Source organism: Wolffia australiana, chromosome 6 (genome assembly GCF_029677425.1).
Source record: "Wolffia australiana isolate 7733 chromosome 6, ASM2967742v1".
NCBI classification, from domain to species: Eukaryota; Viridiplantae; Streptophyta; class Magnoliopsida; order Alismatales; family Araceae; genus Wolffia; species Wolffia australiana.
The window spans coordinates 2,018,123-2,045,309 of NC_135840.1; the positions used below are offsets into that span (position 1 = coordinate 2,018,123).

Here is a 27,187-nt window from a genome sequence, read left to right on the forward strand (position 1 = left end):
CGATGGAGGAAGAAACTCTTCCGGGGGGGTTGATGTGGCATGTGTCACCTTTTGGCGACACGTGTGAAGCGTATGACCTGGAAGTGTGCAGTGTATACAGAACTATGGGAGGTTCTTGTACACAATGGACTGGCGGATCAACTCATCGCCATTACGAATGAGTATCATGCAATGTATGGGCTCTAGTAGATCTATCTCTACACATACCCTTGCATATCTAGGGCGGATGAATAGATGTACGTCTTTGTCAAGGCGTATGAATGTTCCAACAACACTAGCTAAGGATTCCAAAGCAGTTGACGTGAAGAGATGCAGTCGTAGTCCAAGGAAGCCTATCCACACCGGGACAGAGTGAGGGCAATGATCTCGTGAGCTGCTCGTCTGCTCGGCCGTCCATCGATAGGTATGCATAGTGGAGCCATTGATCGTCCATGTGGTGTGGCTCCAAGCCTTTTTGAAGTCGGCTTCCAATTGGAAGCAAATAAAACACTCTGATGGTTGCGTGCCCCAATAACCACTGGACCAAGAAAGTTCCCTGGCACTAAGTATACCCTCACGATGTCATCAATGAGGGGACGCTTCGGAGCAAAATGCCTGATCAAAGTGTAGGCAAATGGTGCTGCCATTCACGTGATCTCCTCCTTGGAGAATGTAACTACTCGCACGCCCTCAGAGTCAGTATAACCACTCTTCAGTGTCGTGGCATAGTATAGAGGGGGAAGCGTAGTCTTCGATATTGGTTGGATGGTAGTTGTATGCGAAGGTCCCGCCACTCGGGCTACCTAGGTCAATTATGGTAGTGGTCTAGGTGGTTGTCCTTCTAACGCAGAGTCGCGCTTCTCGTCCTATGTGACATGTGCTGCCGGGCCAATAGGTCCCGATACAGGTGAGTAAACTTGATCAAGAGTGGCCGAATGCCTTGCCCAATCCCGAGGTAGAACAGGGGGGACCACCCTAGTGAGAGACCCCAAATCAACTTTGCCCTTATGGGACAAGCCCTCTCGAACTGGCCGGGGTTGGTCATTGCCAAGTGGATCAGCGGTGGTCGGGATGGCCCAGGTTGGGGTGGTCAGGGCACCCGAGTCGACCCGGTCTAAAATGTTTGGCACTACATCAGGGTTGGTCAAGTCTACTTGATCGGAATCGTCCGAGACAACCCGATCGCTCGAGTCCTCGTTTGCCCAACCAGAGTCAACCGGGTCAACCCGGTGGACCTTACTCAGTTCGACCAGATCGATCCAGTCTAAGTCGTCCGGTTCAAACCCGACCAGGTCAACTGGGTCGACCCATTCCGAAATGGCCGGGACGACTGGTTTGGATCTGGTCAGGTTGAGCAGATCGGCCTGTTTTGAATCAGATGGGGCGATCGGTATAGACCTAGCTAGGTCAACTGGGTCGACTCGATCCGAATTGGCTGGGTCGACCAGTTCGGGCTCGATCAAGTTGACCAGGTCAACCTAGTCTGAATCAACTGGGTGGACCAGGTTGACCCGGTCAGATTTGGCCGAGTTGACCAAGGCAAACGTGGCCAAGTCGACCGCGTTGACCCGGTCAGGGTCAGCCAGGTCGACCGCATCGAACCCGGCCGAGTCGATTAGGTTGACCTGGTCAGGGTCAGCCGAGTCGATCGCATCGAATCCGGTCGATTCGATCAGGTTGATCTGGCCAGAATCGGTCAAATCGGACTGATCGACCCGGGCCGAAGGAGTCGAGTCAACTTGGCCCAAATCGGCCAAGTCGACGCGGCCCGGGTCGGCCAAATCGATAGGTCCACGAGAGGTCACGGGGTGCACTGACGTGGTCGCTTGTCCTTCAATGGGTGGATTTTTTTTCTTATCCAACGGTGTAGATGTAGAGGAATAGTCAACAATTGCGATGGACGCGGTAAGTTTAACGCTCACCGATAATGAATTTAATTCGTTGTCGAGTCCATCAGAAGGAATCACCAAGATCGGTGACGTGGCTGATCATGCGGCTGTGGGTTGATCCATCTGGATCTTTGAGTGAACGTAGGCCGTTGGGTCTGACGTGTCAATCTCGGGTTGACCAAAATGAAAAAGGGTATTTAATGAGCCGGTGGCATTAAATGCCAACGCCTCTTGAGTTTGAATTTTCGAGGGGAGCACCGATGGTCCATCGTTTGAACCGTTGAGATCATGATAGCTGTCATGCTCAACGGTTGAGATGGTTGCACAGGTGGCATTTTCAATTGCTGTTATGACCATTGGCGGTGTAATAATTGCATCGTGATGCTTTTTTATTTTTATTTTGTTTTTGTTGTTTTTTTTTTCAATTTTTGGATTTCGAGAGCCGTTGGATGCAGCCAGGCTGTTCGATCCGACGGCCTGGTCGCATTTGGCAGCTGATGTGGGAGATGCACGGTCCACTGATGCCTCAGTGGACCCGTGCATACTCCCCAGGTGGGCTGCCGGTGCAGCCAACCCCTCCGACGTGGCAGCCACGTCAGGCGGTTGGTCTTGGCACCTAGCTGATTTTGTAGCCCGCATTGGATTGGGGGCTACGAATTGATTTACGGTGAATAAGTTAAAAAATTAACAAAAACAGATTAAATCAAGTAAATCATAAGAGAAAAAATATATTGCTAGATGCGTCTTGTCAAGCCGAGTATTTTAAGTATAAATTTCACATAATTATCTCATCGGATTCATAAGATATTGGTAATTTAAAATTTCAATTTAAAAACTTACCTCAAGGATTCAAGGGCCTCAAATACGAGCTATAGGATTCTATTTGGGGCGTTCTTGTAGTCAATTCCTTGAGGCCTTCCGAATCCAATGAAACAAAAATCAGCTCGATCCAAGATGTGTAGCAAAAGTTATAACCAAATCACCAATTTCGGAGGAGAGAGAAGCTCTGCCCCATGTTCAAACCGATAAGGCTCACTTTCTCTCGATAGATTTCGATGGAAGAAGCTAGAGCTAGTCAATCCACATGGTTTCACTTTGAGTTCTTACTTGCTAATTGATATAGAAGAAGAGTTTAAAGTAAGACAATGTCCCAAGGATGATTGCGAATTCTTGTTGGCTAATTGATATAAAAGAAGAGTTAAAGTAAGAAAAATTCCAAGGGTTAATTTTAAATTCTTACTTACTATACAAGAAGAGGAAGAAGACAAAGTAAGACTGTCTCCAGGGTTTGACTTTAAACTCTTACTTGGTAATTGACATAGAAGAAGAATTACAAGACAAAGTAAGACAATCGCCAAAGTTTGATTTTCAATTATTTCTTGCTAATTGACATAGAAGAAGAGATAGAAAACAAAGTAAGACAGTCTCGAGGGTTTTATTTTAAATTCATACTTGGTAATTGACATAGAAGAAGAGTTAGACAAAGTAAGTTAGTCTCTAGGGTTTGATTTTAAATTCTTACCTGATATTCACGTAGAATGTCGGGTTCTTGATGTAACACGATATGCCGGGATCGAGCGACTCATGTTATACTACGAGAATGAACACAAAATGTGATGCAACGAAGTGAAATGATGTAGGATGATTTGAAATAATTCCAAAAGAAGTACGTCAGAAAATAGGTGATCTGGGAGTAACCTAGATGTCGCCACATAGAATGAGTAGTGGCACGTCCAAGCTCCTAATGATCTGCGTGTTCAGTTTGAAAATGGACGGGAGGAGGAAGACCTTCGTCCAAGAGTGTCTGCACCGTCGATGTGAATGAACAGATCTGATACCGTCAAAGAAAATTCACTTTAGCACAAGTACAGTGGCTATTCCTACAAACATATTAATTTCTCTTGAGGCAACTGAGTAATTAGAGACCGACGCTGGAGGAAATAATAATATATGTAATGGGGAAAATATGTGACCTGGGGCTCGAGTCGAGAATTGGGAAAGTCGATTCCGCCGAAGAAGAACAATGAAGTCTCAGTTGTGAAGATGTACGATCAGGAATGATGGAAGGAGTCCGAACATTGGGTTGGAGAGCAGTGATGATTTCTCATAGGTCTGGATGCAGCGAAAGGCTGCTCTGCTACGGAGGAACAACTGAAAGGCCGGCCACCGAATGGTCAAATCGTGGTGGATGGCAAACAGTGGATAGAACTGTTGTTCATCACAGTCCACAACGGTGATGTACTGAACCCTTATGACCGAGTGACAGTGAATTTTGAGAAGGAGATTCCTGGGATTTGAGAACCAGAAGGGACGTCAGATCAGAAGGAATGCCAGATGCCAGGCGGAACCACGACTAGGAGCGACACCGGATGGCCGTCGATTTTATCCGTCGATGGAGACGGGCTTCATATTGATGAACCGTGCTGGGTTGTCAAGAGTCGGAGTGATTGCTTATAACCGTCTATTGTAGGCAGGATTCAACGATGAAATCATCAACCTGTTCAATGGACATTGGCAGATTAGAACAAAAGCAACTCAGATGACCAGTCTTACTTCGGCAGGTTTATGTAGGCGAATTGATTCATGCAAGTGAGTCAGTTTCTTGATCCACACGTTCACATTCCCAAGGCAAAAATGGCGTCGTAGGTTGAAAGGCTAAGAGCCCACGATCGTATTGGCTCAACGAAGACCTTCTCTGGTCGTCGATCTTCTTCAATACTAGGTGCCACTTCTTGTAGAAAAGCAATACGAGAAGAAGAAGGAACTCTAGAGGTAACAAACGATATCTTTTTTTTTCTGTCTGAAAACAACAACTGACTTTCTAAAACAACAAGGCATAACTCCACGTTCACTCCCCCTCTCCTCTCATAGAAAGGAGGGGCAGCTATGGGGTGCCCTAATGGGCCCCTTTTAAGGGGGAAGCTTATTGGGACTCCCCTTAAAAGGGTTCTTTAGGGAGAGAAGAAGCCAAACATGGATTCCTTCCCCCTAAAGGTGCCAACTAATTCAACCAAACAAACAAATCACACATGGGGAGGTCTGTACTCACGCAGGAGGGCCCCCCCTACAATCCAAAGACGATGAGAAAAGACTAAAATAACACAAAGATTGGCCCGTACATGGGAGTGAGCCGCCATAAAACCACAAAGAGACACGACACGAAGCAAAACAACGCAAAATAAGACTTCTCAAAACTGGTAGTGGAAATTCAGGTTCTTCACATCAGCTCGGGCTGCGCAAAGTGGTTGATGACGAGTCTGGACATGCTCGACTAGATGGTCCTCCATCAATTCTGTACCTTGGTTCAACCGTGGAAAACATGGTTTTATAATGTGGAAGCGTGAATCAATTCTCCGTCAGTATTTAAAAGTCAATACATCACATTTACCTTATGGGGATCTTGTTCCACACTTGACCTGCTCTCTTTGAGATCATTCTGAAGCCATTCACATAGCCAGCCTCTAGAAGTATCCACATATCACTTTGCTCTTAGATCTCCACCTTTTCTTCTTTAACTCTCCTTGAAAATCTTGAAGATCTTGTCACCATGAAGACACTCTCCTTGGTTGAGTGGAGAAAAGGGGGGTTCTCAATTCTGGCTGGCTTGGGTGCTTGAAATGGGTGTCCCTTCCCTATCTATATTTTACTTAAGTTTTTCTCAAAAATCCAATAACTTAAAATATATCTACCAATGCCCCTTTGATCTTATGCATGTGACCCTCTAGGCCCATGTATCATTCTAGTTAATATCTTTAGTGGTCCAATAATAATTATTGACCAACCTTATTAGTTACCTATATCGACATATACATTAGTTAACTAAGGATTGATTTAATCCAATCGATAGGTTAAGTTTCCATCCCGTGGGTGCCAAGTTACACCTCGTGCTCTAGAAGATACCATGTAGTGTTTGAACTCTCTCATGGAACCTTTACCGTCCTCGGTTACTGTATATTATAATCCATCATCTTTGCGAGACTCTCGAATGACTTAGAGTATGTTTGATCGTCAAACCCTTATTTGTCATTCGATTAGTACTGATGCATAGTGGGTATAACTGGAGGACTCCTCCTCCAACACTGCCCTTGCTAGAGATTTTATGCATCGCCTCCCTTGAGTCAATATCCTCTTATACCAAGGGCAGATGATCCTGTCTTGACCACTATATCATCTCCGTAAGCTTCTCATTACACCCGAGCTATGACTTGTTTGAATCCCTTGATTAGTGGCTCATAAGTCGTACTCAAAATGTAGTCGTCCATCCACGAGATGTGCTTGGTGGCTCAGGTCAATGGATCATTTCTACAACTGTGACATGAATCAACCTAATTGACATTTAGGTATAATACCATTCAGGGATCAAATCAATGAACTCTTTCTCCAAAGAGCACCCACAATATGCCCTTAGTGTCGCCACACTAATAGCCATAGGATCAGATATACTTATCATATAAGTAGGATCAGTTAGTGCTATTCTATTCGGATAATTCAATATCCATCTCGACTATCCATTGAATATGAATATTTATAATACATGTTAAAAGGCTAGTGGTATTTGCATTATGATCTCATCAAAATTCATTAGGTCATTAAATGTATTCATGGACCTCATTATAAATATTTTATTGAATGATCTGAAATAACATGGTGGTGTTATTTGGCTTGACGACCATATAATATCCATCAAGAAGAAGAGTTCAAAGACAAAGTAAGACAGTCTCAAGGGTTTGATTTTAGATTCTCACTTGATATTGACATAGAAGAAGAGTTTGAAGACAAAGTAAGACAGTCTCCAGAGTTTGATTTTAAATTCTTACTTGCTAATTGACATAGAAGAAGAGATAAACAACAAAGTAAGACAGCCTCCAGGGTTTATTTTAAATTCATGCTTGGTAATATACATAGAAGAAGAGTTTGGAGACAAAGTAAGAGTCTCCAGGGTTTGATTTTTAATTCTCACTTGATATTGACATAGAAGAAGAGTTTGAAGACAAAGTAAGACAGTCTCTAACGTTTGATTTTAAAATCTCACTTGATATTGACAAAGAAGAAGAGTTCGAAGACAAAAGACAAACAGTCTCGAGGGGTTGATTCTAAATTCTCACAGGGTCTAATATATAGGAAGTGGAAGAAAGCAAAGTTGGAGTCTTTGAGGAAAATGGAGGGTCCTTTGACATCCTCTGCTGCAGAGGAGAAAGAGGGCAACTGTGCAAGACCCTCGACATCTTCCTCTTCTCCTCCTCCTTCACCGACGTTCGCTGCTTCATCTTCACAATCTGCTGCTTCTTCTTCTTCTTCTTCTTCTTCTTTGTATAATCGTCAGAAGAGATCCCGTGGATTGCGACTTTGGCGGCGCCGGCGGCGGAAGGATGAGAGTTCTGCGCTGGGAAGTGGCGGAGAGGACGATATCAGAGACCTCGCTCTCCCTCTCGGCATGTCCTTTGCGGCCGTCGTTGCCCGGGTTGGTTTACTGGTGGAAACCCATGTCTGAATTTCTTGTTTATGTCCCTTTTTAAGAAGTAAAATTCTTTTGATTCTGCGAAATGGGTTAGTCTTTGGATTTTTATGCCAACGCTGGATTTTTAGCGTAAGAAGTTCTTGAGTACATAAAAATGTCATGAAAAAATATGTTCTTTCTGAGGATTGTTGCCCAGGTTGGTTTATTTGTTGTAGCTTTTGGTTGAATCTGATTTTAATGCCCTTTTTGTTGAGTAAAACTGTTATTTTTCTGCTTATTGGGTTCAGTCCTGGGCGTGTATTTATCTCTTGCATTTCTTTCCTTGCGGGTTTTCGTTAGACTTTGGAATTTGATCTGATAATTTCTGAAATGGAATTTTAATGATTTTCATTGATGTCGAGTTGAGCGTGGAAATTTGCTTGTTCTTGCCATTTTTATGGAGTAAAAATCTTCTTATACTGAAAATGGGATCAGTCCTGGGTGTGTATTTATCACTTGCGTGATCTGATAATTTCTGAAATGGGATTTTAATATTGTACACTGATTCTTGTTCTGCAACTTGGGTCATGCTTGGCTTGGATTTATCATTCGCGTTTCTGCGAAAAACGTTGAGGGTTGATCTGATAATTTACAAAATGGGATTAGTAGTATTTACTACCGTTGCAATCTGAGCGTGAAAAATTGATTTTTTATTTTGTCAATGCGAACTTCATTCTGCCCTGACTTCGGGAACTCTACTTACCTGGGAAGGACCAAGATAGATATTTCATAATTTGAATGCAATTTTACGAGGCATACCATTATTAGAGATATTTCATAATTTTAAAAACGTTATGGATTTTGTTCTGAATTTTAAAAGGATCCTTTTAATGGGAGTTTGGAGACCAATTTTCTTTTTAGAGGGATGAAGTTAATAATATCTCTACCCTTTCAATGATTCCCTTTATCTTTAAATTTACCGATTTATTAAAGCTCCCCCATTGATATATGTATGCTATGTCCTACTCTTCGCAGGTGCTTGACAGGAAAATTATCGACGGAGAAAAGGTCGAAGCAGGACGCCTCTCAACGGTCAGTTTCATACCTGTACAATGATTTCTTCATTAGCTTTTTCTGTCAATTCGTATTAAATATGTATTAATTTTCAAAAATTGACTCAGATCTGCAGCTTGGCTGTGAGGGAGGCTGTCGAGGATGTAAGGGGAATATCTTTATCTCTATTTTCTCTGTATTTTTAAATCATTCTTGTCCATCTTCATGCTTTTAATAGAAGTTTCACTTCTTTATTTTTACTTGCAGGTGTATGGAAACCGATTTGATAAATTCATGGGGAATTTCCAAAAATCTTTCTCCAGCACATTAAAGACACTGCAAACAATAAAAGAGGAAACCCACGAAGAGCAGCCTACTTTTCCTTCACAACTCAGGCAAGAGGTCAACGTTTTTGACCCACCCTGTGATCAAATCGTTGTGGGGAGACAGTTGACTCGGCCTCTGAGTCGACCCCGTTCGGGGTTTGATCAATCCACATTGACCACCTTGGAGAGGTCTGTGGTTGAGCAGGCCCGTTCCAATGATCTCAAAGCATTAGAGATTGGCCTCACCATGGAAAAACTGAAGCTGAAGAAGTCAGAGCTGTATCTCAGCTCATATGCCAGTTTTTTGGAGAGAGTGAAGATCTCCATGAGCGTAGCAAAGTCAGCTTTCCAAGAAGAGAAGTTTAAGTCAAAGATACAAGATACCAGACATGGAGACCTGGTTAAAACCTGCTTAGATCTCCTAATTGCAGGCCTCATCCTGATGTGTGGTCTTCTCCTATATGGTGCATACACTTTCTCTTTCAAGAGAATATCAGAAGCTACTCAATCCTGCAACTCCGTCTCCAAGGTTAACCCTTTTACTCGAACACTTTCTTCTCCAATAACCAGTTATAGGGTTTGGTACTGGTCAGTGTCATCGAACCTCATTGACTCTGACATTGACAATGAAGTTGGGCAGTTTCTGGGGTGGTTGACGATGACAATGAAGTTGACTGGGTGTCCTGAATGATTGTCATTGATGGTTGACTGCAGCCTCAACATTGCTTCGACTGCCATCGTAATGCTGACGATGACAGAGTCAGGGATCAACCACCATCATCACGCTGACAAAGATTTGGGTGGCTGATGATGACCTTGACGATAACTCGCACCATTGGATGGTTGATGTTGATGACATTATCTATGGATGGTCAACTAGTCTTCAGTGTCTCCACCAACATCCTGCATCAATCTTGTCGGGACCTGTCAAACCCTACCAGGAATTTGAGATGCTCAAACCAAGAACTGGTTTTTTTTTTCAGGAACCCAAGCAATGGTGGATTCCAAAACAGGTGTCATCCTTCAACTCGGGCTTTCTCTCTCTAAGATGCCAAGTGGTGGTCATCAGCCGGATGTGCTTTGGGGTGCTGATGATTTTATCAGTTGCTTACTCGGCTTTTCTCCGGTCCTCGTCAACTGGGACGGCCATGCCAGTGACCTTCATCATCATAATCCTTGGAGCAATATGCGGAGCCGCTGGCAAGTTCTGCGTGGACACGTTGGGGGGAAGTGGAAACTGCTGGCTTTTTTACTGGGAAACCCTCTGCTTGCTGCATTTTATGGTCAATGCCTTTCCGGGCATTATATATTGGGTCCTGCATGGGCCCGTTATCATAACCGTTCATGATCGAAGGATTGTGATGCCTTACTGGATACGAAAATCTGCCTTCTTCGGTACCTTGGTCTTGGTCTTGCCTGTGCTGTCTGGTTTGATTCCATTTGCTTCTCTCAGTGAATGGGAAGATCACCTGGTCAGCAAGCTGTGGTCTTTATTGGATGGAGAGGAAGATTGACCTTTTCAGGTGGTATAAGTCAGAGCATGGACTCTCAGATGTGTGGATTAATTAGAGAATAAGTCAAAGACGGTCAAAATCAACGGATGTCTGTCTACACTGGAAGTGTAAGTTAATCATTATTGTGAAATTTCTCACGGAGATTGTAATATCGTCAGTAGAATATCATGTGAGTTGATTATTTGTCTGTAATGAAAATTTTATTTTTTTACTTCAAATATTTTCCAAATGAGCCGAGCAAGAGCAATTCACTGATTATTATAATGACCTCCCTTGCCTCTTATTGATTTTGTAAGAAGATTTAGTCATTACTTACATAAGGCAGACTTATGCCAAAATTAGTGTGGAGTGCATGAATCTTTTACTCTCTTATCTGAGCATGGTTTTACCTTTTATGATAAGATAATCAGAAGCACAACGTCAATCGTAATAAGGTCCTTTGAAGCGCTGCTATTTCTATCCATCTGCCATTTACTTCAAATAATTGTTTCTGCCATTGTTTATACTTTCGACACATTCTACTAACCCAACGATGGAGCAAAGCTTGATAAATTGAAATTATGTTAATGAGTTTGATGCTTATGTTTAGATTGTAGCTACGCATATTTAATGACATTGTCATGCTTTTTCCTTGATCAACTTTAATATCAAGTAACGCAATATCAAGTGCGATATTTCCATATTTCCATTATGTCAAGGAATTCTGAATTACAAATTTTGTGACGTATACATTAACATGATGGAGCTTATTTTTATGAATTCTACACATTCTGAATTAGTTTCATTGCGACATGACCCATATAAACTCGGAACTGAATCAAATCATTATCAAACCATTATAACCGATGGTGATTTAAGAACCTTGATCAGTTCAGAAATGGATTAAAATTTTAGAAACAATTACTCGGTTCCTCATGGGTACTTTCCAATATCTATTTCTTACGCAAGAACATGTTGTTGTAATTTTCAAGGGATCAAATGGAAATAAAAAATTAAGATGTTATTTAAGATCAACGTTCTTTAATTTATGCACATACCTTAAAATACAGGATAATATTAAATTAATTTCTGAATTACTCAAAACTTTCAGAATAAGACAAGTTTAACCGTGAAAAGATTTATTCAAAGTTGAGGAATTTAAAAGGTCATTTCTCAATTGATTTTAATATATTAAAATATATTAACTTAATATTAATTTAATATATTAAACTCAATATGATGTTTTATAAATTACTTGAATATATGATTTCTTGGTTGATGAAGATTACTGAAATTCCCAACACTATTCATCCAAATTCAAGAAAAAATCATTTTCATGGGATTTTCGTATATTTTCCTTATTTTGAGCATACGATCAAATGTAATCAACATTTACAACTAATTTTAATGTTATATACACTTGATTAGATAGCATTTGATATTTTTAAATATTCATGATATATATGTTATTTTGAATACCTCTTGTGACATCATGCCCCTCATGGGGAAAAAGGATTGTGCAAGATCAATCTAATGAGATTGACATTAAATATCCATATAGAATAACAGAATCTAGTCCTACTCATATCAGGAGTATGGCAGATCTCATAACCATTAGTGTGGAGACACTAAAGACATACATTGGCCGCCCTTTAGCAGAAAGAGTTCATTGAATAGACCCGTATGGATTCCTGAATACAATTATACCAAAATTTCAATTAGGTTGATTCACATTATGGTTGTGTGAGCAGTCCATAAACCTGAGATACCAAAGCCGTTGTGGATGGATAATTATAGTTTGACTATGACCCACAAATTCCTAATCATGGAATTCCAAATTATCTTAGTTCGGTTGTATGAAGAAGTTCACGAGGATGTTTGAGTGATCAAGATGAGACAATTCACCCTTAGTCTAAGAGGAGATGGTTCAAGGAAAATGATGCGATGAAGTCCTTGTCCATGACAATAACATATATTCAAGTAATTAACATATGATGAATATGATTTCTTGGTTCATATTGATGTATTTTATCTATAATCATACGAATTCAATTATTCACACCTTATTTATTTTCTTTACATTGAATCAACTAGAAGTCCTTAAGTCCTACTTACTAATTTTTAGTCAGTTAAATTAAATTAGTGGAATAGAAATGATGATGACCTACTTGGTTAAAGGAGGAGCTGGATATGATGGCTTGGAGTTTTGCATCAATTCTGGGCCTTAATAATATTTGGCTAGTGTAGGTATGTTGAGGAAATTTTCTTCATCCAATCCCTCCATATATAAATGGATGTGCAATGGATGAGCCATTCAATAGCCAAAAGTAACACACGCAAAGGAAAACTATTAAAAAGACAAGCCTGATTTCTATGGACCTGATCTTGATGAAATGTAAATGATTCTTGTAGTTAATGACTTAGAACAAAATCCTAACTACAGGCGAAACCCACCGATCAAATCACTTGGGCACAAATCAGATCAGGTCCTCGAGTGCTTTCTTATGTCCTTAAGTGAGAAATGTTGAGCTCCTCAAGGGTGTAGCATCTAGACATATTCATGTGATCCCTGACATGTCAAATCTCTTTCTTCACCTTGATGAACCCCATTTATGCTTCATCGTTACGCCGCCCCAATCGAGTTGGGAATGGAGAGGGGTTAGAGGGAGAATTGAGAAGAAGGGGAAGATCTTGGAAAGTTCTGGTTTGGTTGAATTGTGTTTAGGGCCTTTCCAGATTTATACTAAGTGGATTTTTTTATAAAACCCTCCAACTTTGTGTATTTCTGACGTCCAAAATCACCATTCATGTGTGATCCTCTACGCCCATGTATTAGCTTAGTTAACAACTTCAGATGCTTGATAACCTTTTTTGATATTCCAAATTAATTTATTATATCATCATATATATTAGTTAGTGATGGGTCAATTGATAAGCTTAATTTTAGTATAATTAACTCGGTTAATTACTATCATAGTTTGTATCAACTTATACCATAGTATTTATAAGGAACTCTCTATTGTACGATGTAAATGATGAGTAGAGGGGTCATCCACAAGGAAACAGATTTCAGGTATTTAATTCATGCTAATTAGAATGGAGTTTTAGTAGATTTAATCTTGATTAGATACAATCTTCAGGGAAGATCAGGTCTCCAAGTTTATAAAGGGATGATCTCTATTGATTTCCGGTCTAAATAAAAGGGTAGATCATTCGAGATCATAAGGCAAAAGAATTGAGAAGAGAGAGGTAGGAGAGATGAGAGAATATGAATAGAATATAGTTCCTCACTTCATTCAACCTGATCCTCAAAACAAGATCCATAATCAGAAGTGTAATTAGATAAGGAGGGTACTCAATATAGGGTTCTAAAACAATAATGGTTGATGAAGAATGTGGGATTTTAGGGTAAAGTAAGGAATAAATAATCCATTTATTTTTTAGAGTATTCTTCTATCTAATAGTAGATTGGGATCATTAGCTAACTTCCTTCTTGAATCGAGACAAGGGCTAGTACATTTCGCCCTAGACAAGGTGATTTAGGAGAACACAAATCAAGATCAATGAAGAAGGAAACGGAAAATAAAATAAAATACCAGGGAAAAAGTTGATCCAATTAGAGCTCCCCTTTGAGTGTAGATTGTCAATCGCTCCATAAAAATGTAAAGATGATACAATGCTGAACAAGCCCTCAAAATTTGAGCTTAATCCAATGGTTGGATCTTCAGATAACAAGGTTTAAATATGCAGCAAACTAAGGGGTTTGATCCTCTTGGCCTTCTCTCTCTCCAAAAAATTGTATTAAACCCCTCCGCTTTTGCAAAATTTTATTTGGATGCCGGTCTAAGAAATATTTGATGCTCCTCCACTCCTATTTCACCTGAAAAATTGTGAAAAGCCCTCTATTCCTCCAAAACAAGTTAAAATACCAAAAACTTCAATAAAATTGGAAATTTACGCCTGCAGAAACTACCGAGAGCAGTTTTAGGGCCATTTTCTTCATGTTATCCTCATAATAATTTCAATAATAAAAATCCATAGAAATAAGTAAAAATCAGAAAAATGGGAGACGATACTAAATACAGATTTGTTTCATTTTTACTATGATAACATGAAATTATAATCATTTTAGTGCAAATAAAATGCGCTATGATAACATGCAATTAAAACTGTAGATTTTCATCAATTTAAACCAATCAATAAGTTGAGTCTCCAACCTCTGGGGTGCCAAGCTGCATTATGAGAGCAAGAAGATACAAACGAGCGTTTATCAACTCACTCATGGAACCTGTCTATCATCAGTTACTGTGTATATATATTCCCTTGTCCACTTGATGCTATTAGGATGACCTTGGGTATGGTCGACTGGAAAACCCTAACAAGACAAGTTATTTCTGATGCATTTGGAAATAATCTGAGAATTCTTCTATGATATTCCACTGCCTTGTCCAAGGACTTCATTGAATCATCTTCCTTGTGTTGTCTCCTATAATACCAATGACAGACAATCCCATCTTGACCACTCAATCATCTTTGTGACCTTGCTGCACCCCAACTAAGAGTTTTTTTAACTACATGGTTAGGAACACTTTGGTCATAATGAAAGTACAATCGCCTATCCACAAGGCATCTTGGGTATCTTAGGTCTAAGGACCACCAAACACAAATCATGTATTCATGGTCTATAATAGTCCTCTTTTGAAGATCACACTACTCTATAATATGGAAAAGGATTGTATTAGTTAGGGCACAAATAAAGATGAATCGGTTTCAATAAATTCAAGTCAAGGGTCACAGAATTCTTCGTGACCCGCTCCTCTCCTCTCCTCTCCTCTCCTCTCCTCTCCGCTCCTCTCCTTAAGTCACCCCTCCAGTTATATCTTTTTATGATGCTGAACTAGCTTGACTTTCGTAACCAAATGTTCTGAAAGAAAGCACTAGCTAAACAAAGTCAGGTTTGACATTGAGAGGCTTCCTAGGTCAACATAGAGAGGGAGGAGCATCTCTATGGGATAAGGTTGTTTTCAAGCGCTTTTACTTCGAAACCACCGGGGTTTGAGAGCCGTGTGATAGGTGGCTATCCTGCACGGTTTGGAGAGCACTTGTATGTAGTCTGTTCTGGTTAATGGAGCCCACAAAAGAAAGATGCGGCTCATCCCACGCACTAGCTGAATTACAGCCCTGATTTTTATAGCCTATGTGGTCAAGTCTAAATAGAGAGAGCTTCAAAATGCTCATAAACTTATATAGTTGGTTGAAAGTAATGTTAAAAGTATAAAGTTTATGAAAATGAGATCTCTGATGAAGAGTCAAATAAAGGGGAATGATGACTAATAATATGCATTCACATCATGCAATTACATGTTATTTATCACCACTTTATCAATACGAGTTGGTGATATAATGCATGCTATCCTTTTTTTACATATTATCATTATTCATGGAGAAACATTTTATTATATATTATTATTTGTTTAATTAAATAGACATATCATGCCTGAATATTAGGCCCAAAATTACTATGGAATTTCCCCACAATAACATAAAATTTCTAGAATATATATTTAAATTATTTGTTTAAAACTATATAATATTTATACATTTTAAAATAATTTTTTTCCACTTATATTAAGAATTATAACCTATCATATCGGTTGACTTATGCTATTTTGATGTAATGCTCTCTAAGTTGATTCATTGTTTAAGTTCATCTCATAATTTTATTCATAAGTTGATAAATGTTATACATCAATTAGTCTATGTATAATTTGAAATTTCTAGTGTGTTCCTGATCGTATGAGTGGTAAAAATTGAGAAAATTTTCTAACTCATTCTTACAGGTTAATTTCAAATTTGAATCATGTTTCGGTTTGGATAAAGAAATGCTTAAATTACCTGAGAATAAATGGAAACAAAGTAAAATATGATTACTAAAAGAAAACCTACCTCTTCCCAGCCTCCTCTCTCTCTCTCCCCCCTTCAATGTACATATTTTAGCTCTCAAAAGGTTCCAAGAAGCTCCTCAGTGAAGATCTTAGTGGCAGCCATACAAGAAAGTGTGATCTGTATTGATTGATCTTCTCAACCTTCACATTCATCATGGGTTGGTAGTTTTTATTTTTGAATCTCTTTCTGGTTTGAAGGAATAAAAACAAATCATTGGTTTTTCGTTTTCCAATATCTGATCCTAGTTTAAATTATTAGAAACCAATTATTGCTTAAAAAAGACACATCCTTCCCCTTTGACATATAAAAGCATTATCGTTGTTTTTTGTTTGCCATCTCGTTCATTTCTTGATCCACATTGATTCATCTGACTATCACAGAGTTTTCCCTATTTCCATCATACAGCTATTTAGATTTCTCGTTCAATATTTCTCCCCATTCAATCACTTTATTATGGCATTTACATTCAGTTTTTCTTTCCCCCAAAGTTTATTCTCAATCAATGTTTCTATTCCCACTCAATATTTTTTCACCATCAATCTGTTTCCCGATCAGTCTTCTTTCTACCAATCAGTTGTCTTTTCCTGATCACAATTTTCTTCTCCCGATCAATCACTATCTTCCCGTTCATTTTTTCTTCCTGATCATCCTACTTCCTCCCCAAAAATTATATTTTCCCTCTTTATCTTTTTCTTCTCTTTCAATCTATACAATTATCAAGGTGTATTTATCTTATTGATTAACTTCTAATTAAATATTATAAGCTGTATTGAACAAGATTGGTTGTTTATATATATATATCACTGCATTAATCACTATCCCTGTTTTATTAACCGTTAATTCTTGATATTTCTGCACCCTTTCGGAATATTACAGAACCTTCATTTCTATTGTTCAATCGATCATGTATCTTCTTGATTATTAATTAAATATCTTCTGATTGTTGAATACTTGATAACTCTTTCTGAAAATTGAACAAAGGCTATAGTGAACAGTCAAGGTCAACATTATCCAAGGTTTCATAAGTATAGGCTAATCAAGAAAAATTTCAACCGTACATCAATGTCAAGTTAAGTCAAGGTCAAACCTAAGCCTAAGGTCAAATATCAAAGTGAAATAAACATTCAGTTTGGGTCGTCGATTATTTGTGAACTGGAGAATTTGTGTAGACCAAAAGTCTAGGGAGTACAAGAAACCCTACCTGAGTTGAGAAACACATCACCTAGAGGCACGATCTCTGCATGATCTCAGCGAGGAGGTCGATCCAATGCAGCCGAAGCGTTTGACAGCAAAAGAGGTGAAAACAGGAGTGGGCAGTAATATAGGACAATAGAAAGTGGTAGGGACTTCCATTGGGGGGGGGCAATTTTATGTCTTGTACTAATGAAGTCCTACAACCCGAGGGAGGGTATTCATAGTAGGACTCCCTTAGATAATTAGATCAATCCTTAAACAATCCATACCTCCATCATTATGATGTTTAAGACTTTTGGGGGACTAAAATATCTTTAATCACTTATGTTTTTGATAATTTGTCTTTTTTTATTTATTGGCAAAAAACACGTTACCGAGTGCAGCCAACCCAAGGGTTGTGCCTTTAGACCAATCCAATCGTGCCCTCAATGCCATCTAAAGGGGTTTTATTTATTAAGTGAAGTGTTTATAAGCATTTTCAGGCATGAAGTGAGCGTAAATGTCCTAATTACACCCAAACCCTACTCGTCCATGCCCATGATGCAAAAAAGAAAAAGATGCAAAGGTAATACCATTTCAGCTTTCGAAGAAGGCCGCAGGCGCCCATAGTGTGCTCGTGTCCCTTGGAGGCAGTGATGCATGGAGTATAAGTGGTCTTCATGCCATGAGCATATATCATCATGGGGGTGCACAAAGGGTACAATAGTTAGGCGAGAGGTCGTGCACTCAGGCCTCTAGCGCCCCATGCAATAGGCCACTTGCGAGAGCCAACATTCGATGGGATGCGACGCGTGAGGAGAGAGGGCAAGCCGCTCTCAATGCGATGACAGCCGCGAGCCTTTGGAGGAAGGTCTTGCCAAGTGATGTAGAGGGAGGGGGTGTGAGAGCATACCACATAGTTGACAAGGGCATCTATTGTCTCGTTCACCTTGCGCAACTAATGATGAATGCTGGTCAAGCGTGTATGACATTGTGTGATGCCTTGCCAGACTCTTTGGAGATGCCACTGGGAGCATGAGCCTACACGAACCATGTTGACCAACAACTTTGAGTCCGATTCTAGGATGATATTGCTAAGGTTTCATAGAGGAGCAATCCATCATGTATCGCCATAGCTTCGGTTGTTGTATTGGTCTATATTACATGGAAAGATGAGAAAGCAAAAATGATATTCCTTATGTGGTCTTGGAGGATACCACTTCCACCTTCTAGGACCAGATTCCCTTTGGCAGCACCATCCACATTAGGCTTTACAAAGCCTATTGGCGGTGGGTGCCGAAAGACAATCTATAGCCAAGTGGTGATGGAAGTCAAAGCCACCAGGATTCCCTAGGTGCGAAGTGTATCTTATGTAAGTGGGGAGCATCGAGCAATGGGCAGTATAAAATGGTGCATTCTTTGCGACCATTTCTTGATGTGTTGCGTGATGTCCAATGCTCTCATGGTAGACCCTACATAAAGAGAAGAATTTCACCTTTTCCTTAGTTCCCATTGCAAGTATGCTATGATGATGTGTAGATAGGGGCTAGGTTTAGAACCTGTTGACAAGATAAAGATCTTGTGAAAACACTCTATGGGTGCGTACTATGGGTGCGTAAGAGCGGACACCTGTGGTGAGTAAATTGGTACGAGCAGTCCATAGCAATCTCACTATGGAAGAAAAGATGTTCCATAGTCTTAACTTGAGGAGAGATTGCGCAATAATGGGAGCGCAAACTAAGTGAGTGACCAATACGATTCACTCGATCATCAATAGGGAGGCCACGGTGCATTAATCTCCAAAGGGAGAATGAGGCGCGAGTAATAATCGCCGGTTGCCAGATACGTCAATCCCAAGTTTGTGTACAGAATCTCTCTCAAAAGTGATCCCAAGACGATCGGCATGAGAAATTCCCATCCAGCGTGAGTGTCCATATATGGTGATCTACGAAGGTCCCTATTGCAATAGCCATAGCCATAGCGTGTGGTAAGAAATCTAATGGAAGGTCATGTTGCTCCCATAGGAGTCGCACACTCCTTGTTAGCAATTGTGCCACTGTCAACCTTTGGAAATTGTGGACAAAGTTAGGGTGGCGAGCTAAGGATGTATCGGTGAGCCAAGTATCATACCAAGCACTAATCATACCTTGGCTGATGTGCCAATGTGTCTCATTGGATATCTCTAGCCAATGACTCTGCCAAGTATGCCACCTTTTGTGGCCCTTGATATTCGACTCCTTACGAGCCTACTCATTGTATTTGGCCGATTTGAAGCACCCCAATGGGGGGCTAATGGTACGCATACGTCACACAAGCCTCTTCTAAAGCATGTCTTAGATGTGTTGAAGATGCCTGATCCCTAGACCCCCCTCATCCATTAGTTGATATGCTTTCTGCCAAGAGACCCAATGGTATCTATGGCCTCCCTCTTTGGTGACCCGACCATAGGAAATGCAGGCACAAGCTCTTCATAGGGTGAAGGACAATGAGGAATAACGAGCGTACCGCTAGAGCAATCAACGGGAAGCTCGTGAGGATTTGTTTTATAAGTTGGATCCATTGAGGAAAAAAATAACATCATGCGCGAATAGAGCATGTGAGATGATTGGGCAACCTCTTTTCGAATAATATGGTTGGATGAGTTTTCGGGCGGTCGCTTATGTGAATGATTGGCTAAAGAGCTCCTCCATCAATATGATCTCTGCGTGCGTAGGAGGGGCCATAAGTATGAAATTTTTGTGGTCGATCACCAAGTGTGGGATGGAGGCTAATAGATCCTTGGTCACCTTAGTCAAATATGAGGTAAAACGGAACTAAAGTATGTCGCTAACTGTTCTAGATCCTGATTATGTGCCCCTAATAGGGTTGTATAATTAGGTTGAGCTCTATGAGTAATCGAGGTGTGAAAAAAATATGTATTTCTATCACCTTCTTAAAGCCATCTCCTATCATCATATGGCCTCCTCAAGTTGCTTGATAATCTGAATCGTGTGCTGCCCAACTACATTAGTCCAAGGTCCCTAAAGTTGTCACTCAATTGTTGCAGGCTTTGTCTTGAGTGCCTCCATTTGTGCAGGCACATCCCTAAATACATGCCTATTCCACCATTTCAAATGGAGTTTGAGATTCCTTAGTCGATAACTGAAGTTCTCCATAAGCGATGTAGAAATCTCTCTGTGCGAGTGGTGTCGCACAAACTTGTGAAAAGCTTCATGCTCGAGCCTCATGGCTTGAAAATAAAAGGGGGCTGACAGACTCTAGTTGATGGGGGATCATTGCGCCAGCCAGAACACACGATGCCAGCAACCTCCCCGTGAAGCCCGAGCTGACGTCCACGACCTCGATTTCAAGTACTCCACATAGTCAACGACTGTGAGCCATGCATTTATTTTCTTGTATTTTGATTTTTCTCCTGAACGATTCAGATTGGACCGTCGTGTTTGGGCTCGTCCATTGTTAGTTTCTTTCATGTTGCTTGATGTACGTTTAAGGGGAAAACCTATCACGAGATGGTTTTCCCCTATTTCTGCCCATTTGGGCATCCTCCCTCCCCTATATAAAGGGACGACATGCCCAAGAAGCCTTGGAGTTCAATTGGAAATTTAACAGTCTTATTCACTTGGGCTCTTGCCACCTCCCTTTGGGAGTTACTTTACAGTTTTCTAGTATAGATCATGGGATCGCATTCAACATGACGCCGTTCCACTACGTTGAGATCACTCCGTGGGGAAATCGCGGGTCATCGCCGCCATCTCAACTTTAGCCTTCCCCTAGGGGGTCGAGAAGGGTCTTTTTGAACGTCGCCACCCAATCGACTCTGGATATCCAAAATCCAAGAATGACGTTCTTTAATGGATCTTGGCATGTGCACCACCCAGTGCGCTCACGGGGCATCCTCGTTCCAACCACAATGCCACACCTAGCCAGAGCGCCACCACACATACACCCACTGCCAACATGTGCCAAACCCCACATCTGATGAGTCCACACACCAACTCCACTTGCGTTCTATCCAAGAACAATCATCTGTGCTGTTCAGGGCGGTGCCCTGAATGCCATCTAGTGCTCCCCACGAGGCATCCTCATTCTATTCGCACGGCCCTGCCCAGCCAGGGCACCACCGCGCACACACACTGCTGCACCTGTGCAATGCAACGCGCGCACATCCTACACATTAGAGCGGCCATTGCGGCTGTTGCGCGCCTTCCCACGCCAATGGGTTTGCTAGCCTGTGCTTCCTTGTGCCTCGTGCTCTCACATCTGTCGACTTGACACTTATGTGATAGCCAGGCCGCCCAACCGCCCTACCTCGTGTGTCCCCCCCCTCGTCTCAAAAATCTTCATTGACATGCTGATTCCCCTTTGCCATGGACTTTGGGTCTACGACCCATCAAGTTCCATCATCTCCCCATTTCAGTTGTTGTATTATTACATTTTGCAATGTTGTTATCGCTATGCTCCTCTCTACCAAGGGTTTACGTCTCAGTAGGATTTATTTCTTGTGGTTACGATCAAGTTCATCTAACAGAGGAAGGTAACACACCGAGTCCCTTCAACAAGAAATTCCAACGAATAATCTCTCATTGAAAATAACCACAACTTATTCGAGGAGTGATAGTAGACATTATCCATTCTGAGTGTACTCATGACGGATTGGGTATTATCCGATGTAGTCATTGGCTCAATAAGACCAACTATTCCTCATTTTTCTCTTATTGATGAGTGAAAGAAGATGGGACTGAGTGATAGGCTTGCTAATCTTTCTACAATTCCAAATTGACTTGGAATTATTGAACTATTGGCTCGTGTGGCGCGCCTGTGATCGGGTGTTATAGATGCGCCATACGTGTGGGGTATCCTAGTGGTGACCGAGGGAATGGTTAGTGTCAATATTTTAAACCTCAGATATGGAGGCATCATACCCCTCCAAGCTCGTGGAGGCAAGTCTAATGGTATCCTCTTAAGTATCATCGCTAGGGATAGATGCTTGGTGGTTGGTCAAGTATTCATCCCTAGCAAATGGTATATAGGATGGGTGCAAAATCATGCAAAGAAATGGGTGGGTTGGGTGGATGAGGAAGGGGTATTGGGTGACTAGGGGATGTGTCGGTGGATGGATGGGGAAGAAGCGTGGGTTGGCGAGGAAGGGGCGTCCAGTGGCTAGGGGATGTGATGGTGGGTGCATATCGTAGGGGCATGGGGTGGCCAGGAAGGAGTGTCGGGTGATTAGGGGCTGTGACATTGGATGAATGAGGCAGGTGGCTAGTGCTGGGGGATGGGGAGAGGAGGCTGGGAGTACATATTTGGAGAGATTTAGGGGGAGACTGACTAACAGCATGGGATGGTGAGGTACGTAGGAGTGAAGGGTGAGAAGGGTGAAGAGGAGAGCGACTTGGAGCGTGACTAATGACAATAGGTACATGACTAGGGCAACTCTCCTCTACCTCGATATGATATCTAAGGTCAAGCCCCTCTAATATTTCCAAAAGGAAAAATGCATTGGAGGTCGGTGCAAGGACCATAGCCTCTTTGCCCTTGCCCGATGAAAAAGCAGCATATGGTACGACTTCAGCCTTGGGGGATTTTTGGGAGGCTTGGCAGCACCCTTCTTCACCCACTGTTGAGCTGTACAAATAGACTTGGCAGGAGCATGGGCTTGATCGAGAGTGGGCGGTGCACTCGGCTGCCCTTGCGGTGCATGGTTTGATCGTGTAGTGGAAGGCAACCTCTAATTAGGGTGACATCCTTGGGGAGTGTTTTTGGCCTCAACAATGTACTCATTATAGGGCAAGGGGGGATGAAATTCAGTTGTAGCTGGTGAGGTAGCTTGCATCACCCTTTGCCGACACGTGTGGGTAGTGTGTATAAAATTTTGGTAAATTTTTTATATAATGAGGTGATGGATCAGCTCATAGCTATTCATAATGAGGATCATACGGTGAAGAGGTTTCAAAAGGTCGATCTCAACACAGATGCGTGCATATCTAGGGTGATTGAACAGATGTATGTCTTTATCAAGACATAAATTTTCTTACAATGCTGGCCAATGATTCCAGAGCATTGGGTGTGAAGAGATATGGTTGCAGGCCTGGGAAACAAATCCACACTAGAACACGATGAGGGTATGGTCACTGGAGTTGCTTTTCTACTCTGCTATCCTAGAATATGCATGCATGATGGATCCTTTATCGTCAATGCGGTGCAGCTCCAAGACTTCTTGAAGTCCTCTTCAACCTGGAATCAGATAAAAACAATGCGGTGGTTGATAGATCAAATAGTAGGTGCTAAATGGCATACTTGGATGAACTATTTCATGACTTTAATGAGCCTTTATTCTCATTAAGGCTAAATCTTCAAAAAAAAAGGCAAGCGAAGTGAGTGACCATGATGAGGAGAAATCAGAGGATTAAAACCTGATTGGAGGACATCTCTTCACCAAGATTGAGGCTGCAGAAAGGATCTGGACCATTCAAGGCCTTGGGAGATCCAAGGGTCATCATTTTTCTCTCGTCCCTATATAAACCCCTCACAATCCAATTGTAATACTCACTCTTATTTCAATCTAAATCCATGATTTAGCGGCCTGTGTGCAATCATTCTTGAGTCCTCTTATTTTTAGTGAGAGTTGGGTCGAGCACGGGCATTCCAGAGCAAGAGCTGCTAGAGAAGTGGAAGAGTCTTGATCACCTTTGGCCTTGGCTGGTGTGTAAAAGAGGCTCGGTCCATATTTCTTCCCCTCATCCTTATCTGTTCACCATTGTCTGCAGGTTAGTTTTGGAGCAGCTAGCCAACATCTAGACGGTTCCAACGCCTCTAATATCTAGATGGTTAAATTTATTTTATTAAACCTATTTTATTTTTTATTTAATTTTAAATTTAAAATAATTCCATAAAAATCTTCAAAATTCCCAAAAATCATACTTTGTCTAATATTTCCTTGTAGGATTAATTTTCATATAGATAAAATTTCTTAATTAGATATTTAAATAAATTATCTTAGTTCTAGTTACTTTTCTTTATAGGTAATAAATTATAAGTATAAAACAAACTTATACAGATCTACCAAAAAATAATTTAAACTTGAAATCCACTAACTATTACTTTGCTCTCCGAGGATCGACCCTTACTCTCCCTAGGCTAGTAAGGTTTATAAATATTGTTTTTTAATTCAAATTACCTGAAAAATATAATTAGTAATTATTTTATTACTAATATACTCCAAATTTTGAGTTATCATTGGTAACAGTCTCCAATGAGGAGACGCTTGGTAGTAAATCTCCCTACCATGCTAAATGTGAAAGGAACCACCATCTACTAGACCTCCTCTTTGGATGCAAGTCGACGAGGCGTATCCCCTTTGATATGGTATAGCTGCAAGTCAAGATCATGTCAACATAGGAAGGGGGAGCGTGATCTTATGCAGTTGTTGGACAAAAGCATGATGTGAGGTATCGGCTACACGAGCTGCCCATGTCATCAATTGAGACATAGTAGAGGGGGAGCCTTGTCTCATCTCTCAACCAGGGTGATGCTGGACGTCGTCGGGGATGTCGTCCGGCCGGTACTGAGTCGATACTCGGGTACCGAGGTAGTGATGTTGGACATCAACGATGTCATCATCCGACCAGATAGATAAACCCTAAACGGGTATATGTAACTATGATGTAATGAGTGAAGCGTCCTACGTGTCGTACGCGCAGGCTCCGATTCGAGGGAGGCGCTGAGCTCTATGCTCCGAAGAGGGTCACCGGGTGATGGTGACGGAGGCCTCTTGAACCTCGTCGAAGGGACAAAGACGTCTACGGCTAAATGGAATCAATCTGTAGGGATCGCACGTAACAGACGGACTCGTCCATACTGTTAAGACACTCACTTGTGTTTGTAGTTTTCTCTCAATTACCTCTCTCACCTACCTAGCCCGAGCGCGGTGGAGTCAATATAAAAGTATACAACAACTGGTAATGTAATGAGCAAGAGGGAGGATGGCGTACGTCGTTGACACATGGCTCGTTGTGCAGAGTCGTCGACAATTGCGGCGGTCAGAGCGGGTGCGGTGGAGAAGTGCCAGAGAGCGTCGGCAGCTCAACAGGCGACCTAGCGCAGGAGAAAGTAACGGAGATTGGAAAGGAGGAAGGTCGGGGGCGAGGATGAGGCGCCCCTCGAACCACACAAGCAGGTCTGATAGTGGGCGCAATGGTGTAGGCAGCATTGGCTCGGCCAAACCAATGCCCTGATCCAGCACAAGAAACAAGTCAGTGTGGCCCGGGGTGGGTGGAATTGCAGGTGGCGTCATCCTAAAAGCAGTAAGTGTGGAGGGGCATGAGTTCTAGTGCAGACAGCGGCTGCTTATCAGATTAAGACCGATGAAGACATCCTTAGATTGGCTCGGACTGCTTCACCAAAGGTCGTCCTTCACGCAATGTGGTGCACACTAGGGGAAGAGGTGCAAACAATGGCGTCACTATCCCTGCATCGACCAGAAAGCCATCAATCGCGGTTGGCGCGGGATCGACCACCTTTCGGCAAGGTGACAAATGACCTGTTGATGGTCAGCACTACTTGGAAAGGAAGTCAACTTCCCATGACCGACGCCATATCTGGTGATCACGAGCGGAAGAATGCCCCGCACAAGCTTCTGGCTCCTGCGGCGCTATTTCACGGAGCTGCACAGATCTGATCAGAGTTCGGTTGTACCAAGAAAGAACCCCCCATCGCAATATGCCCGCATGATAAGCTGATTGCGGCAGAATTTCATGGACCCTTGGGACCTAGCCACGATGGTCGTTGAGGGATCCAAGGTGCCTGAACAGGTGTCAGCAAGACCAGGGTTATTGCACCGTTGCACGTCATCATCGCGGGCATTGCGTGAGGGTCGAGCGTTGACCAGCCGCAATCACGAGGACAAGAGCGGTGTGCCCGTGCGATAGACGTATGCGATCGCGATGGTGGTGCAACTCCACAACCGTGTCGCTGGGTCTGGTTGGCACAATCATGGGAGGGCGATGGATCTTTCCCTCTTCTTACCAAGCTCCTTCCCCCTTTCCTTCCCCTTCTCTCCTCTCTTTCTCTCAAAGGGGTGAGACCAGACTAGATTGAAATAATACTTCCACAATAATTCTTCCTGGTCTACCTTCTCCTAGGGCGGCCCTCTTCCTTTATAAATGGGGAGGATAATTGGGCCCTAGGAGGACAGGAAGGGGGGGATAATTGTCCATTAAGGGGGCCCTTATATAATGGGCCCCCATTACAAAATAAAAAGGGGAAAAAGGCAAAACATAAAATAAGAGAATTAGGGAACAAGGGAGGGGGGTCCAAACTGACTAAGGAACCCCACATGATGACGAAGACATATGAACAGACGACAGATGCATCGCCATGGGACGAAAACAACTTTACGAATGTGAAAAACAGGAAATGCGACTAATGAATATGAGGGAAATCAAAATGTGATAAACAAACATGCTTCACTCGGCCTATCGATGATGGTGTCGACAGCTCAGATGACTCCTTCGATGAGTCATGATGGTGTGCGCCATCATAGGGACTGTCCAGGCCTCTCAGAATATACCGCACCAATCAGGTCGTTCCTGTCTATTGGGGGGCAATGAGCATCCCAGTCGGGGATGTCTGTCCTGGCCCAACATACTCGGGGTCGATCAGTTCTACATGCTCAATTTCCCTCAAGCCAATGTGGGCGGGCTTGAGAAGGCTTATTTGTAGGGGGCTCTCGAGATAGCCCGTACGGGGTTGCACGGCCTGACCCGTTTATGGTTGTTTGGGTCGATCTGATCAGTCTCAGATGTCCCCACCATATTAGGGTTGGTCAATCCATCTTGTTTGGGATCTGTCTTGTTCAGACTGACTTGATCGGGGTTAGGCATGCCCATCCGA

General features: G+C 42.0%; 1 protein-coding gene across 1 annotated transcript; it reads left to right on the plus strand.

Moving 5' to 3' along the window:
• The first annotated feature begins 6,997 nt into the window (after nt 1-6,997).
• Nucleotides 6,998-10,409, plus strand: CPR5 (protein). Its single transcript, XM_078577085.1, has 5 exons — nt 6,998-7,329; nt 8,341-8,397; nt 8,487-8,522; nt 8,626-9,213; nt 9,668-10,409. Exons 1-5 carry the CDS (start codon nt 7,027-7,029, stop codon nt 10,196-10,198), a joined length of 1,515 nt encoding a protein of 504 aa, XP_078433211.1. The 5' UTR covers nt 6,998-7,026; the 3' UTR covers nt 10,199-10,409.
• Nucleotides 10,410-27,187: the final 16,778 nt, after the last annotated feature.